The 23,402-nt window shown below is 35.7% G+C and overlaps 1 protein-coding gene across 2 annotated transcripts in view; it reads right to left on the reverse strand.

The window, feature by feature from the left end:
* Positions 1-23,402, reverse strand: part of LOC138322805 (poly(ADP-ribose) glycohydrolase-like) — a 66,618-nt gene that overhangs the window by 4,327 nt on the left and 38,889 nt on the right. For both annotated transcript variants that reach the window (XM_069266916.1, XM_069266917.1), the window contains 5 exons: positions 21,934-22,032; positions 6,365-6,484; positions 3,376-3,459; positions 2,047-2,121; positions 1,626-1,718 (listed from right to left, as the gene is read on the reverse strand). In XM_069266916.1, coding sequence (XP_069123017.1) covers positions 1,626-1,718; positions 2,047-2,121; positions 3,376-3,459; positions 6,365-6,484; positions 21,934-22,032 — 471 coding nt within the window. The remainder of the gene's footprint in view (positions 1-1,625; positions 1,719-2,046; positions 2,122-3,375; positions 3,460-6,364; positions 6,485-21,933; positions 22,033-23,402) is intronic.

The following is a 23,402-nucleotide window of genomic DNA, read 5'->3' on the forward strand; positions in this document are numbered from 1 at the left end:
TAGACATATTTTTGTACCATAAAGATTCACACATAATTGATTCCCATTAATAAAATATGTTAATTAGATCTAATTTTGATTGGCCATAGGTCACTGGGGACCGCTGTAAGCCCCATAGTAGATTTATACGTCTTCTATGATTGGTCAAGCCCCTGATTTAGCCCTTGTAAGACAAAGGGAGTCCCCACTATAGAGCCCCATCCATACAGCTTCAGACGCCATCTTTCAAAATTGGGAATATTTCTAAAAATAAAATGTCAGCATTTACATACTGTTTTAAAAGGTTAGAAGAAATTTAAAACATCCCTCCAACCAACCCCGTCCTTCCAACCTTTATGTGTGAATTTATGGTTGTTTTTATTCTTTTTTTATTAATATATCTTTGTATTATGCATATTGTAATCCTCATCCTTTGTTTTTCGTTTAGGTTACATGTTTGTTGCGTTGATTTCGCTCACCCTTCGCTAAAACATTTTCAAGGAAATTTAAAATCAGAATTTCCCTTATAATAATAAAATCTAATAAAATAGAAACGGCTTCCCCTCTTTATCAGGGGTATGCCAAGATTTATGAGCCATCCTATTGTTTAAGTCTGTTAATTTCCATGAAAATTTTGAGCAAACAAAGCCTCGAGGTATGGGACCATGAAGCCTTACTGATTTGAATGTAAACATGTATGTAACTTTAATCTTTAGCAGGACAAAAATGGGTATTTCTCTATTATCATTACAGAAAAAAAATCATGTTCATAACAACTGCTTATAAAAATGTATCTTTATAACATAAAGTATCTATGATTGATGGAACTGTTAAGAGTTGTTAATAAGTTAAAATATCATGTGACATAATTGTTTTTTTATATGACTGTGAGTTTTTACATTTTCTGATTGGTCTAGACCGCTCGACAGGTCTTGACAAAATGCAATGTCAAACTGAGACCGATGAACACCTGTTCAGAGGTTGACATTGCAAATCCGGTAACTTTGCTAAAAATAGACACAGGGAATTCCCTGTCTCTTCCCCTTTTTTGACTAATCAAAATAGAGCATTGCCGATCATCGGGCAATAGTCAAATCCAACATGGCAGACAACAGTGAGGTAGTATTAGAAAATATGTTTTAACACATTTTAAATAAAGCTTTATGCTTGAAAGTTATATTGTGAAGAAGTACAGCAGAAGTACTAAAAGTACCTACTGGGGATACGTGAGTGAATTTTTTTTCGTTTGATTATAGTCATTGCGCAGTCCTTGCTTCAAAATTGTTCCAAATAGCAAAACCTTATCCATGTATTGTTTCATATAACAAAACAATAATTGACTTTTTGTTGGTTAATATGAGCGAATTACCTACAAAAAGTATCATGTGACATTACTTGTGTGATGTCATAAGTAACAATAAAAAAGTCCCAGATTTATCGTACTTCAGGGGTAAGAAATTTCATGAAAACTTGAACTTGTTGTGATTGAATAGTTTTTATAACATGGTACTTTTCAATCTCCATCTAGGTTCTTCTAACATGTTTGCAATATGTATTATTACAAATTACACTTATAACGAGGTAATATTGTTGGTCCCCTGAGGTCTGTTATAACTGTGATTTACTCTATAATAATTGCCTCTTACCTGAGTACATAGATTTGGTAGGTTCAGGGCTAACGTCACCATGTCTTTCAACGTTTTGTTAAAAAAATGATCTCTCTCTTCTTGCTCAATTTCCTGTAAACAGAGACCACAAAACAAATGATTACAGATCTGCATTTACAGTTAGAATTCAGATGGGATTATTTTCAGATGTTTAAAAAATAATTTAATGCTAAGTGCATTTACCATGCATATTTTTTTTCAATTTAATGAGGTTGATGCAGATTCCTGTGAAGAAAACTGATCTGAAAGCATGATCCTCATTGTTAAAGTTTAAATACAAATACATGTATATATATACAATGTATATTAGTAATATTAGGTGATTTTCACCATTGTTATGGTTACAATATACCTGTTACCACAAAAAATGTTACTCAATTTCTATTAACGTTATACTCACATTTGAGAAGAACTGATGAAGTGTTTTAAAGTCCCATCGATCTGAATATCTCGAGTTATAAGTTAAAATCACTTCCTGAAATATAAACGTAATTTTACTGCAAATGTGTTTTTGACAAATGATTTCTTTGGCACAGGTGATATTAAATTTCACTCAAAAGCTTCTATAAAATCCTGTGATTAATTGAAATATATATGATGTTTATATGTTTTGTTGTTTGCAGATAAAATGTAGTGCAGTATAGTATTAGTATGCCATCAGTACCAGAAGATGTGGCGGACATGGATCGGTTTAAATAATGTACAGGTTTGAATTACTAGGATTTTGTAGGAAAACACACCGAACAACAAGATCTAATTGTGACAGGTGCCGTCACATAAAGTTCCCCCAATCTCCACAGAGCCTAATTTGACAAGAGTTACCTCCCCTAAATGATGATGTGACATAGTTTTTCTGGTAAATAAATTTTCCTTTTGCAGAAGATGAAGATGAAGATTGGTGTTCTAAACCATGTTCCTTTTTGTTCAATTTTGACCAATTGCATGCTATGGTGGCCATCTTGGTTCCCCATCTGCAAAAGTTGCACATCTGCAGGTCACCAAAAATGACCTCAAAATAGTTTTGTCTCTAGAAACATTATGCTATATAACAAAAATGAACTTGGACCTAAAACGGATCCATGCTAATCAATGAATACAGGGAGATAACTCTTACTGGTTTTAGAAAATTTGAAACAGTCACAAAATTAGTTTTTTTTACTGATAATTATTGTATTTTTCACTTTAAAAATATAAATCTGATTTAAACTACATATTGAAACCTATTCTAGGCAAATCGGACTTGTAGTTAAATATCTATAAGCAGTTCAAGTCTGAACAATGAATGGATGTGGCGGCTATCTTGGATGCCGGTCGGAAAAAATGAAACTGGTTGACACATCTGCAGGTCACCAGAAATGACCTCGGAAATTTTTTGGTGATCCGCTTTATAATTCTCTAGAAAATGGAGGAGTGGAAAAAGAAGAACCAGAAGCAGAAGAAGAAGAAGAAGAAGAATATAAACGAAGCAAACACAATCAGTTCCCCATTCCGTTGGGGGAACTTAATTAAGCCAGAATAGAGAGGCCCAGATTAGACAAGGACTGGTTTTGAAAGATTATGTAGTCTGTTTTTCTTTTGAAATTCTCTCTTTACATGAATATTAGCAATACAGTTGAACTCGGTTATAATGTGAAAGTCAAAAATGTTTGTCTTGAAGAAGACATTAAATGAATTAGCAATAAAGTTGAACTCAGTTATAATATATAAATACTATTTGAAGAACACATACCTCCAGTTCATATGGACCTGGTATGTTACACAGTAAAACCTCGGTGATCATGTCCCATCTTCTGCGTACCGTCTGCTTCCCATCCTGACATAAATCAAGAGACTTAAAAGAGCATAATTATGCAAGACAGTACATTTTCGCTCAATTTATCTATCTCACAACGACGAGGCATTATTTCATGTATTCCAAAGGGAGATAAACCCAGACATTTTATAAAAAATTGGAGACCTATTACACTTCTAAATGTAGTATATAAAATAGCTTCAGGTACTATAGCAAACAGAATTAGGACAGTTTTAGATAAAATAATTGATAAAGATCAGACAGGATTTCTTTCGGGCAGATATATAGGTGAAAATACCAGACTAGTTTATGATTTAATGCAATATACAGAGGAAAATGATATTCCAGGTATGTTCTTAATGATTGATTTTGAAAAGGCCTTTGATTCGGTGTCATGGAAATTTATTGAAAAAGTATTATTGTTTTTTGGTTTTGGTGATAGTATAATGCATTGGGTCAAAACATTTCATAATCAGGTCAGTGCGTCTATTAATCAGGGTGGAAATCTGTCTCATTTTTTTCAAATTAAAAGGGGTTGTCGTCAAGGGGACCCAATCGCTCCCTACATTTTTATCCTTGTTGCTGAAATTCTAGCTATCAAACTAAGAAATAATAAAAAAAATTAAAGGTATTGATGTGGATAATTGTCCCATACTTCTTTCACAGTATGCAGATAACACCTCACTTGCACTTGATGGCACAGAAAAATCACTTAGAGAAGCTGTTACTGAACTTGACTTTTTTGCTAATATATCAGGACTTAAAATAAATATTTCAAAAACACAAGTTATTTGGATAGGCAGTAAGAAATATAGTACAGATAAATTTCTTCCAGAACTTGATCTACAATGGGGTAGGGAAACCTTCACTTTGCTAGGTATTGAATTCAATATTAACTTGCATGTGATTCCTCAGTTAAACTTTGATAAAAAACTTACAAAATTAAAATCACTCATAAGATCCTGGAAAAGATTTTTAACACCGATTGGCAAAATAAATGTAATTAAATCTATTTTAGTCTCACAGTTTAATCATCTGTTTATATCATTACCAAATCCAGATGGAAAATTTATTGGGAAATTGAATTCTACATTGTATGATTTTCTATGGAATAGTAAAGTAGATAAAGTAAGAAGAGAAGTAGTTGTTCAGGATTATATTAATGGTGGGTTAAGAATGATTGATATCCAAACTTTTATAGATTCTCTTAAATTAGGTTGGATAAGAAGATTATTCCAATGTTCATCAAAATGGCAAGCCATTATGAAAACTTATGTCAACATAGATTTGCTGATTCAAACTGGCTCAGACTATATATAAAAATGTGAACATAATGTAAAAACAAGTTCTGGTTAGATGATTTGTTCTGTTAATTTGAAAGCCTGTAAAAAAATGTATTTGGCTAGGGAAAGGTATTTGAATGGTCAGGATGTTTATCTAAAGACCCCACTATGGCATAATGACAAAATTCTTATTGACAGAAAGTCAATTTTCATTAGAGACTGGTATAAAAATGGAGTTATAAATATAAAGGATTTAATAAGAGACTATGATTCTGGTAGATTTTATACTTTTGAAGAATTTACTCAAAAATATCACATAAAGACTAACTTCCTTCAGTATCACAGTGTTATATCAGCAGTAAAACAATTTAATCGCAATCCAGGTTTTCCTAAAACAGAAATACCTTGTCCATTTATTCCAATATATTATGAGCAAATGTTCAGCAAATCTAAAGGTTCCAAAGTATTTTATAATAGTCTGATAAAAACCAATATTGTACCATCAGGACAAAAGAAATGGAATTCAATTTTTCGATTTGAGTAATATATCATGGAAAAATGTTTTTAAGCTTCCATTTATGATTACAAAAAACACAAAATTTCAGTGGTTTCAATATAGAGTTAATCATAATATTCTGGCAACTAATTCTTTTTTATTTAAAGCTCGAATTGTTCCGTCGCCTATGTGTACACTTTGCAACTCGGAATATGAAACTATTACACACTTGCTTTGGGAATGTCAAGAGGTGCAAAAACTTCTTGTGAGTCTTGAAACTCTTTTAGACACTCTTTTTATTCCTTTTAGTTTCAATAAAGAATCTTTCCTTTTTGGACTTCTCCTTCAAAATGTAAATAGTAGAATTGATAATGAAATACTCATTATAGTGAAACACTATATATATAAAATGCGTTGTCTTCACAAATCTTTAAATTTAAATTCTCTAATTAATGCTATTCAAGACTATCATAATGTTCAAAAATGTTTGGCTTATAACAAAGGTAATGTTTATGTAGTAAAATTTCAAAAGGAATGGCAAAAATGGGAAAAACTTGTTCTGCTATAATTAATGTATATTTGATTTATTTTCTTTCTCCTCTCTGTTTATCTCTCTCATATGTTCTAACATATTTTGTCTCCTAGGCTTTGAAACAAAATCTGAACCAATATCTGCGTTTTTTACTTATATTTTAATAGTATATATTGACAATAATTAATCCATCCCCCATCTCTCTCTTTTTCTCTATCTTTTTTTTTTATCTTTATGTCTATCTATATCTCTGTGCCTGTCTCTATTGTAGGTCTTTCTGTCTGTATTTGTATCATATGTTTATATGTTCATGTGTGTATGTGGGTGTGCAAGTGTGTGATGGTGTGTGAAAAGGTGTATATGTTGTGTACCAAGTATGTATGTATATAAGGTATATATATCTTCCTATAAAAATAATGACGAATGATAGTGAGTGAGTGAGTTACATGTCAATATATGTCCATGTATTTATAAAATTGATTGAAAAAAATAAAAATTATAAAAAAAAAAAACATTTTTGCTCAATGGTTCTCGTTGAAATTCTCAAAATCATGTGTTCTACCTCAAAAAGGCGGTATGAACATTTTCACACCATATGTTACTGTATTGACTTACCTTGCCCTTGACGGGGTATTCATTGTAATTTGAACATGGCATCCTCACATGGTCATTGTCCCATCGATCCTTGAAGCCTGATGGGTGTGGATCTGGTGCTTTACCAGTGGAAGGGTTAAACTGTTTACAAAATACAACAATATCATAACTCTGACAGTTTTCCAGTGGAGGGGTCAAAACTGTCGACAAAATACATTTGTACGGCAAGATCAAATTTCTGGAGGTTTAAGAATGGAGGGCTTAATCTGTTAACAAAATACGATAATATCAAAAGTCTGGCATATGTCAATGTTATACTGTAATAGACAATAATAATAATAAAATTCAATGTTTGCACTTTCACAATAGTCTTATTTGAGCGCTTAATTAAATGTTTTGCTATAGGTGTAATTTCTGTGCCATCTACTGTAAATGTACTTATTTTGTGGCTATACAAGTCTTAAGCACCAAACTAATTTTGAACAAGTTAGCCCAATGATGAATGCAGTTATTGAATAATAAATAACTAGGGCTGAAACGATTAGTCGAATAATCGGAGGCGATTAGATTAATGAAGCTAATTGCTGATAATCGATTAAAGATTTTATTAATCGTTAATCGTAACATGCATAGCCAGTGCATTGTAAGCTAAAATAACTACAATTTTTTTTTTTTTTTTTTCATTTTACTTGAATAAAGCTATTCCGTAATAATAAAGTAACCTATTTTACAATGCAAGTTCCAAGGGTATTAACTGTAATACTGTATCAAATGAAATATTTGTGGGTACTTTGCTTCATGGTTTGAAGCTTTCAAATGATTTCATGGATAAAAATATTCATGGTTCGACAATGGCCCGATGACAGCAATTATATATGTTACATGTTTTATTGTTTTTCTACTCACGATTCAATAACAACCACCACAAAAACAAAACAAAATTTTATACATCAAAAATTTCCTTTTTAACAGCATGCGTTACTGACCAACAGACAAATTGATCAATGGCTTGTTTTAAGATGTTATGATTACTATTTCTGGTAAATTAAGAGGAAATATTTGAGGACAGGAAGCCTTGAATTGCTCTTCCACTTATCTACACTAAATCAAGGGTATATATAATAGTGTTTGCTTCCTCCTTAACACATTAAGAATACACTATATAACCCCAATCTCCTTATCCTACACAAGTCGTCCTAAACATGATCATTCTGCATATCAACTCATCCATTGTTGTTAAAAAAAAAAAAAAAAAAAAAAAAGAGAAAAGACACATATAAGCTATAAGTTATCACAGAAAACTACACCTCAAAGTCAACATACCGTACTAATGTCACAGTAAACTACACCTCAAAGTCAACATACCGTTCTAATGTCACAGTAAACTACACCTCAAAGTCAACATACCACAGAAAACTACACCTCAAAGTCAACATACAGTACTAATGTCACAGAAAACTACACCTCAAAGTCAACATACCGTACTAATGTCACAGAAAACTACACCTCAAAGTCAACATACCGTACTAATGTCACAGAAAACTACACCTCAAAGTCAACATACCGTACTAATGTCACAGAAAACTACACCTCAAAGTCAACATACCACAGAAAACTACACCTCAAAGTCAACATACCGTACTAATGTCACAGAAAACTACACCTCAAAGTCAACATACCGTACTAATGTCACAGAAAACTACACCTCAAAGTCAACATACCGTACTAATGTCACAGAAAACTACACCTCAAAGTCAACATACCGTACTAATGTCACAGAAAACTACACCTCAAAGTCAACATACCGTACTAATGTCACAGAAAACTACACCTCAAAGTCAACATACAGTACTAATGTCACAGAAAACTACACCTCAAAGTCAACATACCACAGAAAACTACACCTCAAAGTCAACATACAGTACTAATGTCACAGAAAACTACACCTCAAAGTCAACATACAGTACTAATGTCACAGAAAACTACACCTCAAAGTCAACATACAGTACTAATGTCACAGAAAACTACACCTCAAAGTCAACATACCGTACTAATGTCACAGAAAACTACACCTCAAAGTCAACATACCATACTAATGTCACAGAAAACTACACCTCAAAGTCAACATACCATACTAATGTCACAGAAAACTACACCTCAAAGTCAACATACCGTACTAATATCACAGAAAACTACACCTCAAAGTCAACATAACAGTAAACAGAAAACTACACCTCAAAGTCAACATACCGTACTAATGTCACAGAAAACTACACCTCAAAGTCAACATACCGTACTAATGTCACAGAAAACTACACCTCAAAGTCAACATACCGTACTAATGTCACAGAAAACTACACCTCAAAGTCAACATACCGTACTAATGTCACAGAAAACTACACCTCAAAGTCAACATACCGTACTAATATCACAGAAAACTACACCTCAAAGTCAACATACCGTACTAATATCACAGAAAACTACACCTCAAAGTCAACATACCGTACTAAATCACAGAAAACTACACCTCAAAGTCAACATACCGTACTAATGTCACAGAAAACTACACCTCAAAGTCAACATACCACTAATGTCACAGAAAACTACACCTCAAAGTCAACATACCGTACTAATGTCACAGAAAACTACACCTCAAAGTCAACATACCAAGAAAACTCACCTCAAAGTCAACATACCACAGAAAACTACACCTCAAAGTCAACATACCGTACTAATGTCACAGAAAACTACACCTCAAAGTCAACATACCGTATAATGTCACAGAAAACTACACCTCAAAGTCAACATACCACAGAAAACTACACCTCAAAGTCAACATACCGTACTAATGTCACAGAAAACTACACCTCAAAGTCAACATACCGTACTAATGTCACAGAAAACTACACCTCAAAGTCAACATACCGTACTAATGTCACAGAAAACTACACCTCAAAGTCAACACGTCTAATGTCACAAAACTACACCTCAAAGTCAACACAGAAAACTACACCTCAAAGAAAACTACACCTCAAAGTCAACATACCGTACTAATGTCACAGAAAACTACACCTCAAAGTCAACATACCGTACTAATGTCACAGAAAACTACACCTCAAAGTCAACATACCGTACTAATGTCACAGAAAACTACACCTCAAAGTCAACATACCGTACTAATGTCACAGAAAACTACACCTCAAAGTCAACATACCGTACTAATGTCACAGAAAACTACACCTCAAAGTCAACATACCGTACTAATGTCACAGAAAACTACACCTCAAAGTCAACATACCGTACTAATGTCACAGAAAACTACACCTCAAAGTCAACATACCGTACTAATGTCACAGAAAACTACACCTCAAAGTCAACATACCGTACTAATGTCACAGAAAACTACACCTCAAAGTCAACATACCGTACTAATGTCACAGAAAACTACACCTCAAAGTCAACATACCGTACTAATGTCACAGAAAACTACACCTCAAAGTCAACATACCGTACTAATGTCACAGAAAACTACACCTCAAAGTCAACATACCGTACTAATGTCACAGAAAACTACACCTCAAAGTCAACATACCGTACTAAATGTCACAGAAAACTACACCTCAAAGTCAACATACCGTACTAATGTCACAGAAAACTACACCTCAAAGTCAACATACCGTACTAATGTCACAGAAAACTACACACCTCAAAGTCAACATACCGTACTAATGTCACAGAAAACTACACCTCAAAGTCAACATACCGTACTAATGTCACAGAAAACTACACCTCAAAGTCAACATACCGTACTAATGTCACAGAAAACTACACCTCAAAGTCAACATACCGTACTAATGTCACAGAAAACTACACCTCAAAGTCAACATACCGTACTAATGTCACAGAAAACTACACCTCAAAGTCAACATACCGTACAGAAATGTCACAGCAAAACTACACCTCAAATCACCTCAAAGTCAACACGTACTAATGTCACAGAAAACTACACCTCAAAGTCAACATACCGTACTAATGTCACAGAAAACTACACCTCAAAGTCAACATACCGTACTAATGTCACAGAAAACTACACCTCAAAGTCAACATACCGTACTAATGTCACAGAAAACTACACCTCAAAGTCAACATACAGTACTAATGTCACAGAAAACTACACCTCAAAGTCAACATACCGTACTAATGTCACAGAAAACTACACCTCAAAGTCAACATACAGTACTAATGTCACAGAAAACTACACCTCAAAGTCAACATACAGTACTAATGTCACAGAAAACTACACCTCAAAGTCAACATACCGTACTAATGTCACAGAAAACTACACCTCAAAGTCAACATACCGTACTAATGTCACAGAAAACTACACCTCAAAGTCAACATACCGTACTAATATCACAGAAAACTACACCTCAAAGTCAACATACAGTACTAATGTCACAGAAAACTACACCTCAAAGTCAACATACCGTACTAATGTCACAGAAAACTACACCTCAAAGTCAACATATACCACAGAAAACTACACCTCAAAGTCAACATACGTACTAATGTCACAGAAAACTACACCTCAAAGTCAACATACCGTACTAATGTCACAGAAAAACTACACCTCAAAGTCAACATACCGTACTAATGTCACAGAAAACTACACCTCAAAGTCAACATACAGTACTAATGTCACAGAAAACTACACCTCAAAGTCAACATACAGTACTAATGTCACAGAAAACTACACCTCAAAGTCAACATACCGTACTAATGTCACAGAAAACTACACCTCAAAGTCAACATACCGTACTAATGTCACAGAAAACTACACCTCAAAGTCAACATACCGTACTAATGTCACAGAAAACTACACCTCAAAGTCAACATACAGTACTAATGTCACAGAAAACTACACCTCAAAGTCAACATACCGTACTAATGTCACAGAAAACTACACCTCAAAGTCAACATACCGTACTAATGTCACAGAAAACTACACCTCAAAGTCAACATACCGTACTAATGTCACAGAAAACTACACCTCAAAGTCAACATACCGTACTAATGTCACAGAAAACTACACCTCAAAGTCAACATACGACTAATTCACAGAAAACTACACCTCAAAGTCAACATACGTACTAATGTCACAGAAAACTACACCTCAAAGTCAACATACCGTACTAATGTCACAGAAAACTACACCTCAAAGTCAACATACCGTACTAATGTCACAGAAAACTACACCTCAAAGTCAACATACAGTACTAATGTCACAGAAAACTACACCTCAAAGTCAACATACCGTACTAATGTCACAGAAAACTACACCTCAAAGTCAACATACCGTACTAATGTCACAGAAAACTACACCTCAAAGTCAACATACCGTACTAATGTCACAGAAAACTACACCTCAAAGTCAACATACCACCTAAAAGTCAACATCACAGAAAACTACACCTCAAAGTCAACATACCGTACTAATGTCACAGAAAACTACACCTCAAAGTCAACATACCGTACTAATGTCACAGAAAACTACACCTCAAAGTCAACATACCGTACTAATATCACAGAAAACTACACCTCAAAGTCAACATACCGTACTAATGTCACAGAAAACTACACCTCAAAGTCAACATACCACAGTAAACTACACCTCAAAGTCAACATACCGTACTAATGTCACAAAAACTACACCTCAAAGTCAACATACCGTACTAATGTCACAGAAAACTACACCTCAAAGTCAACATACCGTACTAATGTCACAGAAAACTACACCTCAAAGTCAACATACCGTACTAATGTCACAGAAAACTACACCTCAAAGTCAACATACCGTCTAATGTCACAGAAAACTACACCTCAAAGTCAACATACCGTACTAATGTCACAGAAAACTACACCTCAAAGTCAACATACCGTACTAATGTCACAGAAAACTACACCTCAAAGTCAACATACCGTACTAATGTCACAGAAAACTACACCTCAAAGTCAACATACCGTACTAATGTCACAGAAAACTACACCTCAAAGTCAACATACCGTACTAATGTCACAGAAAACTACACCTCAAAGTCAACATACCGTACTAATTCACAGAAAACTACACCTCAAAGTCAACATACCGTACTAATGTCACAGAAAACTACACCTCAAAGTCAACATACCGTACTAATGTCACAGAAAACTACACCTCAAAGTCAACATACCGTACTAATGTCACAGAAAACTACACCTCAAAGTCAACATACCGTACTAATGTCACAGAAAACTACACCTCAAAGTCAACATACCGTACTAATGTCACAGAAAACTACACCTCAAAGTCAACATACACTAATTCACAGAAAACTACACCTCAAAGTCAACATACCGTACTAATGTCACAGAAAACTACACCTCAAAGTCAACATACCGTACTAACCCTTCATCACAGAAAACTACACCTCAAAGTCAACATACCGTACTAATGTCACAGAAAACTACACCTCAAAGTCAACATACCGTACTAATGTCACAGAAAACTACACCTCAAAGTCAACATACCGTACTAATGTCACAGAAAACTACACCTCAAAGTCAACATACCGTTCTAATGTCACAGAAAACTACACCTCAAAGTCAACATACCGTACTAATGTCACAGAAAACTACACCTCAAAGTCAACATACCGTACTAATGTCACAGAAAACTACACCTCAAAGTCAACATACCGTACTAATGTCACAGAAAACTACACCTCAAAGTCAACATACCGTACTAATGTCACAGAAAACTACACCTCAAAGTCAACATACCGTACTAATGTCACAGAAAACTACACCTCAAAGTCAACATACCGTACTAATGTCACAGTAACTACACCTCAAAGTCAACGTACTAATGTCACAGAAAACTACACCTCAAAGTCAACATACCACAGAAAACTAAACCTCAAAGTCAACATACCGTACTAATGTCACAGAAAACTACACCTCAAAGTCAACATACCGTACTAATGTCACAGAAAACTACACCTCAAAGTCAACATACCGTTCTAATGTCACAGAAAACTACACCTCAAAGTCAACATACCACAGAAAACTACACCTCAAAGTCAACATACCGTACTAATGTCACAGTAAACTACACCTCAAAGTCAACATACCGTACTAATGTCACAGTAAACTACACCTCAAAGTCAACATACTGTTCTAATGTCACAGAAAACTACACCTCAAAGTCAACATACCGTACTAATGTCACAGTAAACTACACCTCAAAGTCAACATACCACAGAAAACTACACCTCAAAGTCAACATACCACAGAAAACTACACCTCAAAGTCAACATACCGTACTAATGTCACAGAAAACTACACCTCAAAGTCAACATACCGTTCTAATGTCACAGAAAACTACACCTCAAAGTCAACATACCGTACTAATGTCACAGAAAACTACACCTCAAAGTCAACATACCACAGAAAACTACACCTCAAAGTCAACATACCGTACTAATGTCACAGAAAACTACACCTCAAAGTCAACATACCGTTCTAATGTCACAGAAAACTACACCTCAAAGTCAACATACCGTTCTAATGTCACAGAAAACTACACCTCAAAGTCAACATACCACAGAAAACTACACCTCAAAGTCAACATACCGCTCTAATGTCACAGAAAACTACACCTCAAAGTCAACATACCGTTCTAATGTCACAGAAAACTACACCTCAAAGTCAACATACCGTGATAATGTCACAGAAAACTACACCTCAAAGTCAACATACCGTGATAATGTCACAGAAAACTACACCTCAAAGTCAACATACCGTACTAATGTCACAGAAAACTACACCTCAAAGTCAACATACCACAGAAAACTACACCTCAAAGTCAACATACCGTACTAATGTCACAGAAAACTACACCTCAAAGTCAACATACCAAAGAAAACTCACCTCAAAGTCAACATACCACAGAAAACTACACCTCAAAGTCAACATACAGTACTAATGTCACAGAAAACTACACCTCAAAGTCAACATACCGTACTAATGTCACAGAAAACTACACCTCAAAGTCAACATGTCAACATACCACACCTCAAAGTCAACATACCACAGAAAACTACACCTCAAAGTCAACATACCGTACTAATGTCACAGAAAACTACACCTCAAAGTCAACATACCGTACTAATGTCACAGAAAACTACACCTCAAAGTCAACATACCGTACTAATGTCACAGAAAACTACACCTCAAAGTCAACATACCGTACTAATGTCACAGAAAACTACACCTCAAAGTCAACATACCGTACTAATGTCACAGAAAACTACACCTCAAAGTCAACATACAGTACTAATGTCATGGAAAACTACACCTCAAAGTCAACATACCACAGAAAACTACACCTCAAAGTCAACATACCGTACTAATGTCACAGAAAACTACACCTCAAAGTCAACATACCGTTCTAATGTCACAGAAAACTACACCTCAAAGTCAACATACAGTACTAATGTCATGGAAAACTACACCTCAAAGTCAACATACCGAACTAATGTCACAGAAAACTACACCTCAAAGTCAACATACAGTTCTAATGTCACAGAAAACTACACCTCCAAGTCAACATACCGTTCTAATGTCACAGAAAACTACACCTCAAAGTCAACATACAGTACTAATGTCACAGAAAACTATACCTCAAAGTCAACATACCGTACTAATATCACAGAAAACTACACCTCAAAGTCAACATACCGTACTAATATCACAGAAAACTACACCTCAAAGTCAACATACCGTACTAATGTCACAGAAAACTACATCTCAAAGTCAACATACCACAGAAAACTACACCTCAAAGTCAACATACCGTACTAATGTCACAGTAAACTACACCTCAAAGTCAACATACCGTACTAATGTCACAAAAAACTACACCTCAAAGTCAACATACCGTACTAATGTCACAGAAAACTACACCTCAAAGTCAACATACCACAGAAAACTACACCTCAAAGTCAACATACCGTACTAATGTCACAGTAAACTACACCTCAAAGTCAACATACCGTACTAATGTCACAGAAAACTACACCTCAAAGTCAACATACCGTACTAATGTCACAGAAAACTACACCTCAAAGTCAACATACCGTTCTAATGTCACAGAAAACTACACCTCAAAGTCAACATACCGTACTAATGTCACAGAAAACTACACCTCAAAGTCAACATACCACAGAAAACTACACCTCAAAGTCAACATACCGTACTAATGTCACAGAAAACTACACCTCAAAGTCAACATACCGTTCTAATGTCACAGAAAACTACACCTCAAAGTCAACATACCGTTCTAATGTCACAGAAAACTACACCTCAAAGTCAACATACCACAGAAAACTACACCTCAAAGTCAACATACCGCTCTAATGTCACAGAAAACTACACCTCAAAGTCAACATACCGTTCTAATGTCACAGAAAACTACACCTCAAAGTCAACATACCACAGAAAACTACACCTCAAAGTCAACATACCACAGAAAACTACACCTCAAAGTCAACATACCACAGAAAACTACACCTCAAAGTCAACATACCATACTAATGTCACAGAAAACTACACCTCAAAGTCAACATACCACAGAAAACTACACCTCAAAGTCAACATACCGTACTAATATCACAGACAAGAGGCCCATGGGCCTTAACGGTCACCTGAGTTAGAATATATAATGAAACAAATAATGAAACAAATTAAAGACATATAAACACTATATGCTGGGCCTTGAAGTTGGTCAGTGATTTATAAATTTGACCTTTTTAGACTATGAAGAGTATTTGCTTCCATCAAACCTGTGAACTTATAGGTATTTTTGAAATTTTAATCAATTTGACCCTGTTTGGTCCTGCCCCTCTGGTCCCCCAGGGGGTCATCGAGGACGGATATGGATGTTAAAATGTTATATCTTCGGCTAATAATTCTAATCAAATAATGTTCACAAATATGTTTTTCCTATATAAACTAAAGTAAACTTGACCCCTCCCCAGGGGGTAACATGAGACTCCAAGATCATATAGTTCACAGTTTTTATAAAACACCTGAAGACCTTTCCATCTATAATTATTTGATTCTACTATATCCAGAATTTTAGAAGATTTTTGAAGTTTAAGCCTACTTGACCCTTTCTTAGCCCCCCCCCCCCCCCCCCCCCCCCCCCCCCCCCCCCTGCCCCCAGGGGGTCGGCCAGGACCAATGTGGACATGATATTAAAATGCTATCTCAGGCTAATAATTCTAACCAAGTTTGACTCATTTCCTATGAAAATTGAGCAAAAAATGCTCATTAATGTGTTTTTCCTATATAAACTATAGTAAACTTGACCCCCTCCCCAAGGGGAAACAGGAGACCCCAGGGTCATATAATTTACAATTTTTATAAACAAACTTTAAGACCTTTTCATATCTATAAAGTGTATTTGATTATACCATTTCCAGAATTTTAAAAGAATATTTTTGAAGTTTTAGCCTATTTGACCTTTTTTGGCCCTGCCCCTCTGCCCCCAGGGGGTCGGCCTGGACCAATATGGATATGCAGATATTAAAATGCTATCTCAGGCTAATAATTCTAACCAAGTTTGACTCGTTTCCAATGAAAATTGAGCAAAAAATGCTCATAAATGTGTTTTCCCTATATAAACTATAGTAAACTTGACCCCCTCCCCAGGGGGAAACGTGAGACCCCAGGGTCATATAATTCACAATTTTTGTAAAGGACCTTAGGACCTTTCTATTTATGAAAAGTATTTGATTCTACCATATCCAGAATTTCAGAAGAAGATTTTTGAAGTTTTAGCCTGTTTTAGCCTATTTGACCCCTTTTGACCCCGCCTCTAAGGCCCCTGGGGGTCAGTTATAGAAAATTTGTTAATAGGATTAAATGGCCATCTCATACTGATAATTCTGACAACATTTGACTCATTTCCTATTACAAATGACCAAATAATGCGCAAAAATGTTTTCTCTATATAAAGTATAGTAAACTTAACCCCCTCCCCAGGAGGAAACTAGAGACCCCAGGGTCATATAATTCACAATTTTTGTAAAGGACCTTAAGACCTTTCTATCTGTGAAGAGTATTTGATTCTACCACATCTGTGAGTAGAGAAGAAGATTTTTTAAATTTTACTCAATTTTACCCCTTTTGGCCCCTCCCACAGCCCCCTGGGGGGTGGGGACCATATAATTCACAATTTTGATTGGCCTTATGCCTTAGAAGGTTTGTGCAAAATTTCATTGAAATTGCTTCAGCAGTTTTGGAGAAGAAGTCAAAAATGTAAATTGTTTACGGACATACGACGGACGACGGACGACGCACGACGCACGACGCACGACGACGGACAAAAGGCGATTAGAATAGGTCACTTGAGACTTCGTCTCAGGTGACCTAAAAACTACACCTCAAAGTCAACATACCGTGATAATGTCACAGAAAACTACACCTCAAAGTCAACATACCGTGATAATGTCACAGAAAACTACACCTCAAAGTCAACATACCGCGATAATGTCACAGAAAACTACACCTCAAAGTCAACATACAGTACTAATGTCACAGAAAACTACACCTCAAAGTCAACATACCGTACTAATGTCACAGAAAACTACACCTCAAAGTCAACATACCGTGATAATGTCACAGAAAACTACACCTCAAAGTCAACATACCGTGATAATGTCACAGAAAACTACACCTCAAAGTCAACATACCGTGATAATGTCACAGAAAACTACACCTCAAAGTCAACATACCGTACTAATGTCACAGAAAACTACACCTCAAAGTCAACATACCACAGAAAACTACACCTCAAAGTCAACATACCACAGAAAACTACACCTCAAAGTCAACATACCGTACTAATGTCACAGAAAACTACACCTCAAAGTCAACATACCAAAGAAAACTCACCTCAAAGTCAACATACCACAGAAAACTACACCTCAAAGTCAACATACCACAGAAAACTACACCTCAAAGTCAACATACCGTACTAATGTCACAGAAAACTACACCTCAAAGTCAACATACCGTACTAATGTCACAGAAAACTACACCTCAAAGTCAACATACCGTACTAATGTCACAGAAAACTACACCTCAAAGTCAACATACCACAGAAAACTACACCTCAAAGTCAACATACCGTACTAATGTCACAGAAAACTACACCTCAAAGTCAACATACCGTACTAATGTCACAGAAAACTACACCTCAAAGTCAACATACCGTACTAATGTCACAGAAAACTACACCTCAAAGTCAACATACCGTACTAATGTCACAGAAAACTACACCTCAAAGTCAACATACCGTACTAATGTCACAGAAAACTACACCTCAAAGTCAACATACCGTACTAATGTCACAGAAAACTACACCTCAAAGTCAACATACAGTACTAATGTCACAGAAAACTACACCTCAAAGTCAACATACCGTACTAATGTCACAGAAAACTACACCTCAAAGTCAACATACCGTTCTAATGTCACAGAAAACTACACCTCAAAGTCAACATACAGTACTTATGTCACAGAAAACTACACCTCAAAGTCAACATACGAACTAATGTCACAGAAAACTACACCTCAAAGTCAACATACAGTTCTAATGTCACAGAAAACTACACCTCAAGTCAACATACCGTTCTAATGTCACAGAAAACTACACCTCCAAAGTCAACATACCGTACTAATGTCACAGAAAACTACACCTCAAAGTCAACATACAGTACTAATGTCACAGAAAACTATACCTCAAAGTCAACATACCGTACTAATATCACAGAAAACTACACCTCAAAGTCAACATACCGTACTAATATCACAGAAAACTACACCTCAAAGTCAACATACCGTACTAAGTCACAGAAAACTACACCTCAAAGTCAACATACCGTACTAATGTCACAGAAAACTACATCTCAAAGTCAACATACCACAGAAAACTACACCTCAAAGTCAACATACCGTACTAATGTCACAGAAAACTACACCTCAAAGTCAACATACCGTACTAATGTCACAGAAAACTACACCTCAAAGTCAACATACCGTACTAATGTCACAGAAAACTACACCTCAAAGTCAACATACCACAGAAAACTACACCTCAAAGTCAACATACCGTACTAATGTCACAGTAAACTACACCTCAAAGTCAACATACCGTACTAATGTCACAGAAAACTACACCTCAAAGTCAACATACCGTACTAATATCACAGAAAACTACACCTCAAAGTCAACATACCGTACTAATGTCACAGTAAACTACACCTCAAAGTCAACATACAGTTCTAATGTCACAGAAAACTACACCTCAAAGTCAACATACCGTACTAATGTCACAGAAAACTACACCTCAAAGTCAACATACCGTACTAATGTCACAGAAAACTACACCTCAAAGTCAACATACAGTACTAATGTCATGGAAAACTACACCTCAAAGTCAACATACCACAGAAAACTACACCTCAAAGTCAACATACCGTACTAATATCACAGAAAACTACACCTCAAAGTCAACATACCGTTCTAATGTCACAGAAAACTACACCTCAAAGTCAACATACAGTACTAATGTCATGGAAAACTACACCTCAAAGTCAACATACCGAACTAATGTCACAGAAAACTACACCTCAAAGTCAACATACAGTTCTAATGTCACAGAAAACTACACCTCCAAGTCAACATACCGTTCTAATGTCACAGAAAACTACACCTCAAAGTCAACATACAGTACTAATGTCACAGAAAACTATACCTCAAAGTCAACATACCGTACTAATGTCACAGAAAACTACACCTCAAAGTCAACATACCGTACTAATATCACAGAAAACTACACCTCAAAGTCAACATACCGTACTAATGTCACAGAAAACTACACCTCAAAGTCAACATACCACAGAAAACTACACCTCAAAGTCAACCTAAACTAACCTCAAAGTCAACAAACCGTACTAATGTCACAGTAAACTACACCTCAAAGTCAACATACCGTACTAATGTCACAGAAAACTACACCTCAAAGTCAACATACCGTACTAATGTCACAGAAAACTACACCTCAAAGTCAACATACCACAGAAAACTACACCTCAAAGTCAACATACCGTAGTAATGTCACAGTAAACTACACCTCAAAGTCAACATACCATACTAATGTCACAGAAAACTACACCTCAAAGTCAACATACCGTACTAATGTCACAGAAAACTACACTCAATACAATGTACCAGAAAACTAACCTCAAAGTCAACATACCGTACTAATATCACAGAAAACTACACCTCAAAGTCAACATACCGTACTAATATCACAGAAAACTACACCTCAAAGTCAACATACCGTACTAATGTCACAGTAAACTACACCTCAAAGTCAACATACCGTACTAATATCACAGAAAACTACACCTCAAAGTCAACATACGGTACTAATGTCACAGAAAACTACACCTCAAAGTCAACATACCGTTCTAATGTAACAGAAAACTACACCTCAAAGTCAACATACCGTACTAATATCACAGAAAACTACACCTCAAAGTCAACAAACAGTACTAATGTCACAGAAAACTACACCTCAAAGTCAACATACCGAACTAATGTCACAGAAAACTACACCTCAAAGTCAACATACCGTTCTAATGTCACAGAAAACTACACCTCAAAGTCAACATACCATACTAATGTCACAGAAAACTACACCTCAAAGTCAACATACCGTTCTAATGTCACAGAAAACTACACCTCAAAGTCAACATACCACAGAAAACTACACCTCAAAGTCAACATACCGTACTAATGTCACAGTAAACTACACCTCAAAGTCAACATACCGTACTAATGTCATGGAAAACTACACCTCAAAGTCAACATACCGTACTAATGTCACAGAAAACTACACCTCAAAGTCAACATACCGTACTAATATCACAGAAAACTACACCTCAAAGTCAACATACAGTACTAATGTCACAGAAAACTACACCTCAAAGTCAACATACCGTACTAATGTCACAGAAAACTACACCTCAAAGTCAACATACCATACTAATGTCACAGAAAACTACACCTCAAAGTCAACATACCGTACTAATTTCAACAGACACATTTTAATTAAGGAAAATTATCTTTTTTTTTTTCAATTCTTATTATAAGAGTATAATTATTTTGCAATTCCCATCTCATGTAAGATATGTAATATTAGTATGCAAGCATCCATTTGCTACGGAACATTTATACATTTACACCTAAAATCAAATGTGAAATTGATATTTGATAAATATTTCATCCTTCACACAGAGGAATTAATTCAAATGCTATTTCAATTTGCGTTTAAAACTCATAGCATCATTAACATTTGACGTCCTCTCACTTCCCCTCGTGCCTTATAAAAGATTATAATGACCACTTGTAACAAGGAAATAGACACATTGTATATTTTCTGTCCCTTATCACCATGGTAAATTTGAATATTGACCTACCGGAACCTTGAATAAGACTGTATGTATGTTATTGGATACCAGATTTGGCAGCCTCTCCATACAACCAGGGGTTCGGTTCAGTCTGGCAATAGGCATTCCCTACAAAACAGCAATCAAAAAGATTAGTTATCAATGAAGACAGAATTTTTTGTTTTCATTTAGTCTGATTACTGTAACTAGAGGATAAGGTCGTACGAGGCTCATGGGTCTTAAGGCTCATCTGATATTTGATCACATTAGTTATGTCATTTACTAGCCAACTGATGCCTTTTGTTGACAAAATAGGAACAACCATCAAATAGGCCTACATACAAAGTTTCATTAAGCTTTACTTCTGTTATTGTGTTTACAAGGTTCAATAATTATTATTTGTGCCGTGAGCAATAACTCCATAAGTTACGATCGAATCACGCTGATTTTCAGACTTGTTCAAGATATTTTCAATGGTAGTCGAAGTTTAAGGATTCAATCAGCTTGGTGCATATTTACTCAAGTTATCATGTTCACAAGGTCCATTAATAATTATTAGTACCAAGTGCAATAACTCCGTAAATTACAGTCATCCAAGATCTTTCCAACGTTACTTTACATAAAAAGGTTCATTAAGCTTGGCTCATATTTACTCAAGTTACGACAGAGAATGGACGAGGCATGACGACGGAAAAAGATTATCAAAATAGGACACCACGACTTATAGTCAAGTATCTTAAAAAGCTTTATGACATCATATCTTTAATTATTATTCTGCAAAGTAAACTGTCTCTACTATCAAATACATATATTACCTACCCTGACCAGTGACTCCTCATGTTATGACAGTATTACCTACCCTGACCAGTGACCTCATATGTTATCACAGTATTACCTTCCCTGACCAGTGACCTCACATGTTATGACAGTATTACCTACCCTGACCAGTGACCTCACATGTTATGACAGTATTACCCAACCAGACCAATGACCTCAAATGTTATGACAATATTACCTACCCTGACCAGTGACATCACATGTTATGGGAGTATAACCTACCCTGACCATTGACCTTACATATTATGACAGTATTACCCACCCTGACCACTGACCTCACATGTTATTGGGGTATTACCTACCCTGACTAGTGACCTCACATGTTATGACAGTATTACCTACCCTGACCAGTGTCCTCACATGTTATTGGAGTATTAACTACCCTGACAAGTGACCTCACATGTTATGACAGTATTACCTACCCTGACCAGTGACCTCACATGTTATGACAGTATACCTACCTACCCTGACCATGTGACATATTACCGACCATGTTATGGACAGTATTACCTACCCTGACCAGTGACCTCTCATGTTATGGGAGTATTACCTACCCTGACCAGTGACCTCTCATGTTATGACAATATTACCTACCCTGACCAGTGACCTCTCATGTTATGACAATATTACCTACCCTGACCAGTGACCTCTCATGTTATGGG

The sequence above is a fragment of the Argopecten irradians genome, chromosome 5 (genome assembly GCF_041381155.1).
Source record: "Argopecten irradians isolate NY chromosome 5, Ai_NY, whole genome shotgun sequence".
Taxonomy (NCBI): Eukaryota; Metazoa; Mollusca; class Bivalvia; order Pectinida; family Pectinidae; genus Argopecten; species Argopecten irradians.